This window comes from Sebastes umbrosus, chromosome 15 (genome assembly GCF_015220745.1).
Source record: "Sebastes umbrosus isolate fSebUmb1 chromosome 15, fSebUmb1.pri, whole genome shotgun sequence".
Taxonomy (NCBI): Eukaryota; Metazoa; Chordata; class Actinopteri; order Perciformes; family Sebastidae; genus Sebastes; species Sebastes umbrosus.
Genome location: NC_051283.1, coordinates 23182424 through 23196458, shown reverse-complemented (window position 1 = coordinate 23196458; position 14035 = coordinate 23182424). Strand labels below are relative to the sequence as shown.

At 42.9% G+C, this 14035-nt stretch overlaps 1 protein-coding gene across 3 annotated transcripts in view; it reads right to left on the bottom strand.

Moving 5' to 3' along the window:
• Positions 1-11706, bottom strand: part of rbms3 (RNA binding motif, single stranded interacting protein) — a 341188-nt gene extending 329482 nt beyond the window's left edge. For 2 of the 3 annotated variants that reach the window (XM_037793986.1, XM_037793990.1), the window contains exons 1-2: positions 11418-11706; positions 8246-8434 (exon numbers count right to left, since the gene is read on the bottom strand). In XM_037793986.1, the coding sequence (XP_037649914.1) occupies positions 8246-8419 (174 nt within the window). In that variant the 5' untranslated portion in view covers positions 8420-8434; positions 11418-11706. The remainder of the gene's footprint in view (positions 1-8245; positions 8435-11417) is intronic. The other variant, XM_037793987.1, reaches the window with a different exon arrangement.
• Positions 11707-14035: the final 2329 nt, after the last annotated feature.

Below are 14035 nucleotides of genomic sequence, written 5' to 3'. Positions count from 1 at the left end.
CCTTAACTGACTCTCAGCGGGCCCGGCAACTAAGGCGAGCTGACAGCGGGGCTATTTTTGGGCAGAAATCAGCCCTGTTTGGACAGGGCCACAGACAGAGACGGCCGGGGCCCATGCCATCGCTCTCCATTAGAGAGAATGAAAAACACAGTGAGGAGCCCACTTTGCCACTTTGCAGCAGAGAGCAACCTTTTGCTCACGACAGCTCCCAGAAACAGATGAGGGATAAATGTGTTGTGACAGCAGCTAATAAGGTCCCTGTGATCTGCTGGTAGTGTGTCAAAGTGTGTGTGTGTGTGTGTGTGTGTGTGGCTGCGTGCACAAGCGAGTCTATGCACTGAAAAGTATGCTTTGCACAGAGGAGTAAAATGCACTGATGAGAGATAAATCAAGCTGCTAAAAGAGGTTGCGTCTTGATACGAGACTACATGATACACATTTGACATGCTTGATCATCCTCTCTTCTCTTGTATGACAGATTAAAAGAGCCAGTGGACTAAAATAGCAAGCAGGAACACAAATAAAGTCTCTACAAATAGCCGACGCCAATCTTGAAACGCGTGAAATAGCAGACCAGTCGCACTGATTAGCATTTCCTACCGTCTATACTGCTGCTGTTACTGAAGACTTTTGTACAGTTTTCTGAGAGAAAGAGCTATCTATACTAAATGTTCCACTACAGAACTATTTGCAGGGATGCAATTTGCATTTAAATGCATATCACTATCCCTACAAGTCCACATGTGCCTGCTTGGCAAGCTAAAGTTTACAGTATGCATCCCTGCAGTGATCACAAATAGAGCAAAGGATTAAAAAAATGTTAATGCTCTTTCAACTTCCCACTAATGATCATCCGTCCCTAATACACAAGATCATGGACTAAGGCTTGACCTCACCAAACCAGGAGGAGCTAACCCAATTACCTCCTGCTCTGGACACTCCAGAGACGATGCGTTTATCTCACCTCACCTGATGGAAATGCAGTACATTCCTTTCAAATAACATTTTTTCAAGTGACGTATCTTTTTTGCCCTATTTAGAGTGTATTAGTCATGGATTATAGTTTCTGAGTTCAGTCATGGCTGGCCAGTAACAGTCAGTAGTTTCCACGCTGGGTGCTGATGTAAATGCTGCATCACCTCAACTCGTGGCTGGATATTTTAGTCGTGCTCCTGCAGTGCTTCATTACAGTTTTGCAAAATTAGCACTCTGCAGAGGTTTCATCAAGCTGTCTGTAAAATCTTTGGCCATACTTAGGACTTAATGTTCAGAGGAGCTTTGAACATGTCCTCGTTGTTCTCTTCGTGGCCTAGATGCAACGAGTCAGAGTTGAGCTGCATTTGATTAACTTTTTACACAGCAAACATTTTGACTTGTCATAATAGGAAAAGCACAGATGCCATATAAAGAAAACAAAGTATAAGAAAGACAAAATTGTTTAAAATTGTATTAGCTAGGGGGTGTAAGAAAATATCTATACATGAGTATTGTGATCATGTTTCGCAATACTGTATCGATTCTCCAAAATGCTGTATCGATTTCTGAATAAGCTTTTACAAATCTGCCGGCCCGCCAGCTGACCCGGCCGCTGTTCTGACTTTCGGAGGTTGTAACGGGGATCAGTTTTACAGCTAGAGTGCCAGGTACCAACCATGTAATACTTGTTTGTCGCGAAGGAGGCTAAATAACGCTCTAAAGTTACGCAAAATTTTGGCGAGGAGTAACTGTCATGGCCATTTTCAAAGGGGTCCCTTGACCTCTGACCTCAAGATGTGTGAATGAAAATGGGTTTTATGGGTACCCACAAGTCTCCCCTTTAAAGCCCACCTTTATGCTATAATGCAATGCAGTCCAACTATATTCATGTGTAATGATAGTAGCCATTTCACATAGTGACTTTTTTTTCTACAATTGTATACATATGGTATATTCTTTATACTGTGACAGTTTTCCTAAAATTAGATTTTAAAAAATTACAATATATTGCCTTGCTTACAGTATCGCAATATATTGAATCGTAACCCCTGTTTCATGATATGTATCATATCGCCATATTCTTGCCAATACATAGCCCTGGTATTAGCTTTAAAAAACGAACTGCCAATAAAGCTCAGGATAGCATTACAGTAAGGAGATTATCACACACATACAGTTATACTGTATCTGCCTGCGGTTCTCTGCCGTCACACTTAACTTAACTCTCACCTCTCTGCAAAGAAGAAACCGTCTCCAAAGGCATTTGCCTTGAAATAGGCTGGTGTGCACGGCAGTGAATATTTGTGCTGTCAAAGGATTAAGACATCACAGCATATCTAAAACTATTACAGCTCCGATTTATTTTACTTTCCTGACACAGCTGAGCAGAGAAGCCATTAATTTCCTCAACGAAACGGAGCAGTAAGGACTTTTTAAAAGGTCCCTTCTATTGTGGAGGATTTGAACTGCCATGTTGGACGCTCCACAAAAGGAAATCACTTGGTTATATATCAGGTTCAATTTGTTGCAGTAAAAAACAGGCAGCCGTTTGCATCTGTAAATGTACAGTATTTGACGAGGTGCCAGTTCTCAATTTGTCTGCTTGCAAAGAGCATGTTGTAATTTGCAGTTTAATGTGCATATTACAGTAATTTGTGCATTGGTGCAGTTTCAATTATCAGGCATACGGGGATATTGATTAACCCGTGCTTTAGGAAATCTGCAGAGGCTTGGGGCAGACTCCTGGACTGCTCCCCCCCGCAACCCATCAGCCCTCCTCCACTACCCATTCATATCCGGAGGAGGGGTGCAGGATCGATGGCATGCCGGGATGCTATTAGAGCCGAGGCAGCTAGGCAGCCAAGCAGCCACGACTTCAAAAGCAAAGTGTGGGAGGAGAAATAACACAAGGTAATTATCTGGGCCCCGCTAGCTACCACCGAGGTAATCTGTAGAGTGGAGGACGAGGGGGGGCAGTGGAGGTGGTGTTCAGGATGTCTGTCCATATTTACCTCGACTCACTGCACTCTGCTCACTCCGGCAATGCTGATGGAGAAGACTAAAACTTTCCCCGGCACTCATTTTTGCTCATTTTATTCTATTACTTTTACTTGACATCTTTATGCAGATCAACCTGCAGCAAAAAGCGTTGCTGGATATTAACCAAATAACAGCTGGGTGGGGAAATTCTTCAATAGTTTAAAGGGGTTTCCGCCAGAAAAGTTTTTATGACCGGAGTGAATCACATCCCAACCTGTCACACTGCCGCTGAAGCCAAATTGCCTTGCAAGGTGAGAAGCCATCTGCTTTTCCAGTTAACTTAAAAGTCATGATGAGTGAGAGGCAATTACGCATATGCTCAGAGAGCATCTGGACAACAAGTCATCGCAAAGTCAAGAAAGTTCCACTTATCTGACTTGAGCTCACACAAGTTGATTTCGCTGGTTAACAAACATGAAATTCATTCAAGTCCTGACTAAATAACAGCTCTGGCACGGATTTTAATTTTCTGATCGCTCATTTGGAAGTGCACACAAAATCTTCAGTCAGAGCAATTTAATATAATTTGCTTCCTCTGTTCCTGAATGTTTCTCATTTGTGTAATCAAATACAACAGCAATAATCACTGGTACGCCTATTCCACTCCACGCCTAAAAGCTCACTCCCCAATGACTCATTTCTAATGGAAAGAAAACACAAATTACCACAGCGAGGAATAGAGCGCTCTGTTAAACATACATATGAGACATGAAAAAAAACTGTCTGTAGAAATAGTGCGCACATGCAGACATAAACACACACACTCACACACACTGTTAAAATAGAGAACAATTATAAAAACTGCAGGATCAGCAAGCTAACTCCTACGTGCGGCCAAAGGCTTTGTGCATGCCCACTTATTTCTGCTTCCAGTGCAGTTAATGAGTTAAAGGTCAGTAGGCTCTTATGACACCAATTAGTGCGATATTTCAAATCAGCAATATGGCTCATCATCAGTGGTGGTCGGCTAATGCTTTGAGAATTCAACAAAGCTAATTGCAGAATAATGAGCACAAACTGATGCTATCAGGGTTAAGGGATGCTACCAGAAATAATCCCTTAGGGTGGTTTAGAGGTCATGTACTGCACTTCAGTCAATGTCACGGATCAACACAGGGGTCAGGGTACAGTGAAGGGGCAGGGGTTGAAGTGCAGCTTTAAGACCTTCTGCTCAACACTTAAAAGAAGACTTTACCTGAACGTCCTTGAGTATTTTATAAAACACATGGTTGCTGAGGGGATCGAAGTCTGAGCTGCTTTTTAACAAATTCCCAAATTTGCTCAGTCCCAGTGTGATCCGAGCGCTCCCTGCGTTACTCGGTGACTTTGTATGTGTCCTGATTTGAAACCCGGGGCAACACACACAGAGTGCTGATGACATTACAGGTGTTTCAGTTGCTGACAGTTGTGTGGTCACTGGTCATTTGCCATAACCACAAACGGACCCATTGAAGAGAGACAGCCAACGCTATTACACGGCTTTGTTGAATACTTGATTCTGATTGGTTAATCATGGCGTTCTACGGTCTGTTATTTCTTTGAAGCAGACCGTTGCTATGGACGCAGTTCTGATGTCGGAAAAACGGCTACCATTTTTGTGTCAAAATATTGATTTTTGAAGTAAGTATCCTTGTAATAAGCGGGATAATGTACAGCGGGACGTCATTGTTGTGAAATAAACCCCTTCACTTCGCCCTGTCGGGGATTATTTCTCACAACAATGACCGGCTCGCTGTACATTATCCCTTACTTAGACCCTCTCTTTTGTATAATTGTGGGACGAGCACAGAGTTGTCTAGTAGGATCAGTGCCAACAGCAGCAAGTATAGCTTTTATTTTCCGAGGGGAACATACAGTAAAAGTAAGAGAACAATGGGTCCTGCCAAATGTTGAATGTTATACAGGTTTCAAAATATGCACGATATTCATTATTATTATAGTTTGTATTATATACAAAATAAAAAGTGAGAGAATGAATACACATTGAAGCTCCACTGTAAATTTTTTCACACTTAATTTGTTTTCACGGATCAACAGATACTGATAAGAGATGAGAGTACAGTCAGGGAGTCATGTGGTGTTCATTGAATTATTATTGAATCCTGGGGCATGTTCACCCCCTAAAAAACATTTATGGAAACGGTGGTGCGTTGAACACCCTGTTGTGTTATGCAAGGACTTAAGTTGGATCCATTGTGCATTTTTAATACACGTCGCTGCGGACTGAGCAACACCTCTGACATACCCTGAGAGAAAAGAGAGAAAAAGTACCTCAAAGCCCGTCAAACACCGTTTCAAATAAACATGTTCAACCTGGAAACCGTAGCAAAACAGCACACAACGTTTTCAGATTGAACGTGCACCACGATGCTCAACTGTGACCAATTATGCGCACTTCAACCTCAATAGCACAGTTCCTGATTGGTCAACTGACACTGAGGTGTTGACAGAAATCAACCAAGCTCCATGTGATAAGAGTATGCGCTGATTCTGACACTGAAAATGTGAAAAAAATTACATGCTCATTTTCACCACTGGCTTTCTTCAAAAGACATGAAACCCCTTGTTAAGTCTTCTACAGTTAGCAGATAACATCACAACCAGGAGCATTTGGGGATTAAGTGGTCACTACAGTATTGAGAGTGAAATGAATTTCAAACCTGATTCAAAACCAGCGAGGAATTTATTTTCACCAGCTGACTTCCTTTAAGCAACAGCTGACTGCACTGTGGATGACCTTGTACGCCACAGCAGCTCTGAGCCTGAGCCCACGGGTCAGACTGTGCCACTTCATTCTCTATGATGTATCGCTAATAAACAACAGGGCAGGCCAGAGGCGAGCACCCTTTAACAAGGACAAGAACACCGGTCCACTTCCCCCGATGACACCTTGATGAATAAACTCTCCGGACTAATCGATGACACCATGGCAGCAGCAGCCAGCCTGCCAACCGGTTGGTCGGGCAGCGTCACGGCGCACACACTCCCAAGGCCACCCTCAGTAAATGGCAGCAGTTGTTGACTCAACCGCTAATTAACCAACAAAGAGTGCAAAAAGGAAAAAATACACATAGATTGCCCTGCCCCCTCTCTCTCTTTCTCACACACACATAGGTGGCCTTGTTGCCCATTGAACGGTGGTGTCTGCCACTTAAGGACACCCACTGTAAACTTCAAAAAACAAATATTTGATGCTGCCGTTGTGAGCTGGTTTGAAAACCTCTCTCTTAAACTGAAGAGGCTAACGCCTTCATGCCTCATTGCTTCACAATGTGACACCAACAACAAACGACATAAACACTGTGAGATCTCTCAAGCTTCTGCAGCAGCAACAATCATCATGACAGCTTTTATTGTAAGTTGTGCACCACTCATGCATCAGCAGACAGTACAAACAGTCATGCATCGCCAATGTGAGCTTTAAAAGGGCGTAACCCTGAGGTCTGATTAAGCTTTTTAGAACCAATTGGAACCATTTGTGTGAAGGCAATCAGTAAGCCCTGCTTGTTTCATTGAGCCAATTACATCTACGAGAGGAAGTGATCTTTTATCCAGCCTTGTGGAGAGGGTCAATTGAATTACCCTACAAAATGTCTGTGGTAAAGGATTTCTATGACCTACGCATATTCTAATTATAGAAGTATTTTAATTCAGTATGACTGCACATAAATGCAGCATTTCATGAATGAAGCAGAAAATGCTGTCCTCAACCAAAGAAATTCTTAGTCGACTAACATTCATAAAAATTGGTTGACTTAATCGACAACTCTGTGAAACTGAGTTTCTCCACAAAGAGTCACACAAAAGTACCACTTTAAATCTGGTGTTTACCAGAGATGTGCAGTCCAGTGATGGAAAAACATTAATACCAACTAGAATTACCGCCTTGCGTTGTATACCTCCGCCAACAAAATTTGCAGTTTACATACATGTCTGTCCAAAATGTCATCACATCACTGTCATTACACACAAGATCACAGTTACCTTTGACCACCTAAATCTCATCAGTTCATCCTTGAGTCCAAGTGGACGTTTGTGCCAAATTTTATGAAATTCCCTCCAGGCGTTCCTGAGATATCGCGTTAACGAGAATGGTACGGACAGACGGACAACCCAAAAACATAATGCCTCCTGCCACAGTTGTCGTTGGTGCGAAGGCACAAAAACAAAGACACATTTTTGCGTGGGGACATATCTACATGGGGTTGCCTCTCAAATATATTCTGTACATGGATAACGCTGCTCCAGATTGAATGATGGACTGGCAAAAAATATCCACAGGCAATAAATTTAATATATATAAGGAACAGCACGTCTCTTGCCAGTAAGTCCTCCTACTTTAACAAGCTGTCACCACACCTAAAACAATTAGATTAGTACATTTTCAACAGTTGTTGATGTCATCTAAATGCTTCAAAATCCCCCTCTACCTTGCCAAGATGAAGACCCTGAAGGGTTATGTTGAATCTGCTCAAAAGGACTCAAAATTGATAGAGCAAGCCATGACAAGCATCCCATTCGGAGCTGCCAGTAGCAGTCAGTCCAGTTATCTAGTAGTGAATGTTTTTTGTATATCTGTTGTGCCTATAGAGCCTTTCAGGCTGATTGACGGAAAGAGATTCTGGCTCCTGCCAGAGAAGCGTGATTGACGTCCATGAGATGGAGGAGAGCCAGCGAGGATTTTACTGTCACTGGACGTGTAGGGGGCTCCGAGACGGCAGAGGGTTGATATGTTTGAGAATCAGCACTCACACGGGGAGATTGCACAAACCGCTTTAGTCTGTGTGTAACACTAAGCATTTCTAAATGTACTCTGCATAACTGTGGTTTGTAGTACGTGCTTAACGGTTGTCAGGGCAACATAACAACACATCACGTACTTCCTTTGAAACCACCGAACCCTAAAAGTACCTACAGTTTCACTTTTTCTTGCGACGACGTTAGTGACCAAACATGTCCTTCCAGCACTGGATAACCCGTACCTCTCTGCACTTATCAATGCTCCGTACTTCATGATGCCACAAGATATGCAAACTGCAATGCAACTTGGCTTTTCAGCACTCCAAGAGATAACAGAGTGAATGATTAAGAGTATCTCTATGTGAAAGTATGGGACACATCCCCCAGAATAGCTCAACAGACAGGCAGACAGGCTCATCAGTCACATGTACAGACACACACACACAGCACAGCAGCTACAGATGTGCAGCAGTGGGAGTCTGCGACTTACTTTTTTATCGTCTTTCTGGCTTGCTGGCTGCGCATCCTTACTGTGGCTGTCAGTGGAAGACCTGCCGCTGGCATCCGTCTGTCTGTCGTCATATTCATCCTGCTGATTGGCCCCTGACCGAGGAGAACCCGAAGGGCGGGGCTCCGGCTGCTGAACACCACTCTGGACCTCCATCTTCCTCTGCAGTGCCTTGAAAAGATGGCGGGAAAAAGGGATGACTTAGACATGTGAAAGGGTTCATAGATTGGTTCTTACAACCTCTCTCTCACATACACACTGATCTGCATTGACTTCCTTGACTGCTGGTTTCTACAGCCTTTGAGCGCAGGAGGACATGATAAGAAACGTAAGATGACGTGCAGTTACACTTCTGATATGAATCTTCATCAGAAACTTCAAGGGAAATGTAGATACCCTATTAAAGATTACATCAAGCATTTATGTGCAAACCAGTGAGTTGTCTTACATGAGAGCTTTACAAAAGATCATACTAATGCACAGTAGTAAGCAGTAAAATATCTCCTTTACAAAAATGAAAATAAAGATTTACAAAAGTATATATATAATGTATAAACGTGGAGTAGCTTCAATAAGCTAAAGATAACAAAAATCAACATTATTAAATTAGCATTTATATAAGCACATAGAGTTCATTTACATATTTGTTTTGTTTGTATTCATTTTAGAGACGGTGCCTAAAGCTTCAGCCCCATATAATAATTACTGTAGCTTTGTGTAATGAAAAAGCACTAATCCAGCACTGTTTGCATTTCTAAAAACATTTCTCTGCATGTCATCACACAGGCCTAATGAAGAAATATGTGCAGGTCCAACATCATTATTATCAAACCCAAATCTCTATAATAAAATTAACTAGGCAGATATAAATCTGCTGTTTAAGAACTCCTGCATCGTGAGTCATTCATCACTGGAACAAGGAGCTGTGGGACAGAAATATTCCTTTCTTTTAATAATAAGGATCATCCTTATCCTAATACAGGAAATAAGACATTTTTTAAAGCAGGAAGAATACAGATGTAATTAATAACATTATCAATGGTTGTATTTGGTTTAGGCAAGCTAGTTTCAGGGACTTGGTATTCTGCTGGCTTACTATATTGCCATGGCTTACTGAGGAAAATGAGCCATCATTAACAAAATCTATTTCACCAGTGCTTTTCCTGCTATGACAAGTCATAATGTCTGTTGAAAAAAAAAGCTCTATTTAACCAATCTGAGGTTGTCACTTACTGTACATACATCTGGGTCAATTCACTCAGTTACAGCAGAAACCCTCCTAACTCCAAAAGACTAGTTGACTGCACAAAATGAATCCCTACAAGCTTTAGGGTGCTGCACTGCAGCTGAACCTGACCTTTGACCTCATATCTGGCTCTGACGGGAGATGATCAAAACCACACGTCTTCTCAGTAATGACTTGTTATCTTGTTCACTAAATGAGGGATGTATACAAGAAACAATATCTTAGCCTGTGTCTGTTGAGCAACATGAGGGCTGGATGCAAAAGAAACACATTCAAATGTTTTAACTAGGGCTGTCAAAGTTAACGTGATAATAACACGTTAACGCAAATTCGCCAGAGCTAGAGTGAAGATACTGGCATCATATTAAACTAGGAAACCTAAGGAATCCATTGGTACCAACAATGTCATACTAGTGGCAAAAAAAGTGTTACACCCGTCCCTGGTCTCCCCTACCCATCTGAAATCAGCAGCCCAGTGATGTTTAGCACTGAGCTGCTTCATTCTGGGTCCATAAATCATTTATGATGGTCAGTTTGGTCGTTCTCTCTCAACTGAGATGAGCTGCCTCATAAATAAATATCCTGAAGGACGTTTTTACTAAACATGTTAACCATGATGGTAAAGCTGCAGCCAGCAGCACAGAGCAGAGAGAGACAGGTTACTAGTGATGTGTAGGTCGCGAACGAGCCGGTTCAAAGAGCTGGCTCTTTAAGTGAACGATAAGAGCCGGTTCCCATCCGAGAGCCGTTTTTTTTTTTTTTTTTCTTTACTTAATTCAAGGCAGAATGATAGGATGATCTTTTCCGCGCCATGGGCACTCCATGCACTGACTGTGCCTGAATATTGTGTTAATGACGTCCATGCGAACAATCAGGTGATGACAGACAAGGATCATACCATCAAGTAGGGAGGGGTAGGGGTGCGGGGCGCGTTGACGGTCTACAGGTACAGAGCAGGAGGAAGAAGAGGAGAGAAAGAGAGAGAGGAGTGTGGTGCGCGAATAGCAGACAAGATGAATGACAGTCGGAAACGAAGCAGCATGTAAAATTACGGTATTCTGGAAATTATAAGGTTTAGTATAATTATATTGAATAATTTAAGTGATATATGTGCACGCATACTAATCATAGGTCAAAACAGCTAAAGCTGGGCGCCTGGGTTAGCTCAGTTGGTAGAGCGGGCGTCCATGTACTAAGGCTTGGTCCTGACCGCGGCAGCCCGGGTTCGAATCCGGCCTGTGGCCCTTTCCGCATCCACTCTCTCTCTCTCCCCCCTTTCACGACTCTATCCACTGTCCTGTCATAAAAATGGAAAATGACCCCAAAAAAATAACTTTAAAAAAAAAAAAAAAACAGCTAAAGCTAAATTTGGCTGAATTATAAAAGGCAGAAGTGGTAAAATGAAGAGCTGAAAGAGCCGGCTCTTCTTGGTGAGCTGAGCCAAATGATCCGGCTCACTAAAAAGAGCCGGAATTCCCATCACTACTGAACGCACCTGTTGGCCCGTGTTAATTAGCCCCTGTGACGTAGGTGCAGCCTATTAGCATCTAACTAATAGAGAACAACGGTTACAAAAAGCCACTAATTGAGACTAAAACAGTCCAAAACTCTTGACTGGTACATGTTCTTATAGTTGCATGATACAAACCTCGTATGTATCTGTACTAGGACTAGTTACCCAGCAGGAGAGTCCCAGAGTCAGCACTAAATTGTTGCAAGACTGTTGCAAAAAAAAAGCGTTCAAAGTATCTTCTTCCTGAGTTGCTACTTGTGCATCCGCTCTGCCTTCAATTCAATAGTCTATAATGAGCTGCTAATGGACATGTCACTTAATACAGATACAAAATAACTCTATAAACATGATAAGGAGGGGTTGTCAACAAAGTGTCGCAAAAGAATGTAAAATACCTCTCTGTCACTTCTCGGCTCCTCGTTATGTCAGAAGCATATCAAGAGGAGGATGCGGTAGTGTGCAACTTGCTTTCTTTACATCTCTGTTGTTGTTGCTCTGACGCGGGAAGCGGACGGCAGACTGAGGCAGAACAACAGGACAGGCAGCCGGTGCATTTAGTTGTCTGAGAAAGTTATTCCGTCAGAGACACTTCAGTCACCGCCGAGGAGGAGGCAGTGCGTCGGTGTCACAGAGCTGCTGCTGCTGCTGCTGTCACGTAGCCGAGCGGGCGTGTCTCCGGTGAGAGCTGTCACCAAACACTCCTCCCTCCTCTCTCTCTCTACCTCCCTCCTCCCACACCGAGCACAGCGTGTCAAAACATGGTGCCTTCAGGTGCTGCTCGAAACATCCTCCATCCTAGGAGTAAGAAGTTTGTTTGACATACTTTCAGGCCTGTTCCAAAAACACCAATTTAAAAATATGATTTTGCAAATTGTAAAGCTCTGAACTCACCACTGTGAGTTGTACTCTCTGGTGGGATGGCCTGCACTGGCAACCCGTAGGCTCTCCCATTGGTACATCCTTAAATATAAGGTGATTCTGGGTCTGCTCCCACAATACTTAAAGGAACTATTTGTAAAACAGCTGTTTTGTAAACAGCGACATCTGTGGCCGTTAAGTCAAAGAAAGTCAGCGTCGGGCTCGAGCTTGCTCACTCTACATAGGCATGAACGAGCATCGCTCAAAACAGTGAGGCGACACACGTCAGCTAAAAGCACAATATCACTCTATATTTCACCTGCATATGCGAGCGCGCATGGGAAACTGACCCGGTAGATTTATATGTAAAAAAAAGTTACAAACAGTCCCTTTAAAGTCACCAGGAACAAAGTTTAATTTGATTTCAGATAAGATTTAAGATCAAGTTCAAGTTCAAGACCTTTATTTATCTCGGAGGGGCAATTGGTTTTGCAGTAGTAGCAAACAACAACAACAACAACAACAACAACAACAACAACAACAACAAAAACAACAACAAAAACAACAACAACAACATCTCATCACAGTAAGACAATATACACATACTGTACATTCCCACATACTAAAACACTGAAAAAAAGGTGAAACCTTGAAGTACCAAAAATTAAAAGAGTTACAATTTTAAAGGGACTGTTTGTAACTTTTTACATGTATAAATCTACCGAGTCGGTTTCCAATGCGTGCTCGCATATTTCGTTGCTCGCATAACAGAGGTTTTCCGTGTCTTGTGAAGTGACGGGGCTCCACAGCGAGAAACGTTATCGTCTCTGACCGGGTGCCGGTGTCTTCCTGCTCACTCCGGCTGCGGTCAAGAGACGATTACGTTTCTCGCTGCGGAGCCCCGCTGCTTCACAGCCACTAGGATCAGCAGTGATTCATGGAGAGACCTTCGTTTGGTCAGCTAACATTACTGCCAAGCAGGTGATATTGTGGTTTTAGCTGACGTGTGTCGCCTCACTGTTTTGAGCGATGCTCGTTCATGTCTATTTAGAGTGAGCAAGTGCGAGCCCGACGCTGACTTTCGTTGACTTCACGTCCACAGGTGTCACTGTTAACAAGCATTTCTGAAAGTTACAAATAGTCCCTTTAAGTTCAAGTTCAAGTTCAAGGCCTATATTTGTCCCCGAGGGGAAATTGGTTTTGCAGCAGTAGCAAACAACAACAACAACATCTCATCACAATAAGACAATATACACATACTGTACATTCCCACATACTAAAACACTGGAAAAAGGTGAAATCTTGAAGTACCAAAAATTAAAAGAGTTACAATATAAAGACCCATTTCGGGTACAAGCGGCCAAAATGGGTTTCCTCAGGAGGGTGGCTGGCGTCTCCCTTAGAGATAGGGTGAGAAGCTCAGTCATCCGTGAGGGACTCGGAGTAGAGCTGCTGCTCCTTTGCGTTGAAAGGAGCCAGCTGAGGTGGTTCGGGCATCTAGTGAGGATGCCCCCTGGGCGCCTCCCTTGGGAGGTATTCCAGGCACGACCAGCTGGGAGGATGCCACGGGGAACACCCAGGACTAGGTGGAGAGATTATATCTCCACTCTGGCCTGGGAACGCCTTGGGATCCCCCAGTCAGAGCTGGTTAATGTGGCCCGGGAAAGGGAAGTTTGGGGTCCCCTGCTGGAGCTGTTGCCCCCGCGACCCGACCCCGAATAAGAGGTTGAAGATGGATGGATGGACAATATAGGTGAAATACTGTCAACAGTAAAGGGGAGATAGCTGATATTGTATATAGTCAAATGTTTAGGGCTGTTCCAAATACCATTTTTTGGGCTTCAAAGATTCTGTGAGTAATATTCGAAGGTATTTGAAGGTATTCGAAGCAATGCTTCGCGACGGGCCACATCAGGCTGACATGTTCATCTGTCTGTCTCCATTTTCACCGTTTCAGTGCCGCTGCCGCATATCTGTCTGAGAAAAACGAATAATAATGCATACTGAATATGAATTATGAATAATGTTATGGATCAGTCCTTAGTTCATGGGCTATTTTGGGATTTTTATATTATTATTATTACATGCTTATATGTAAACAAAAAACAAACAAAAACAAAAAAACAAAGCATTTGAATACTAATTTGGAGGTCGA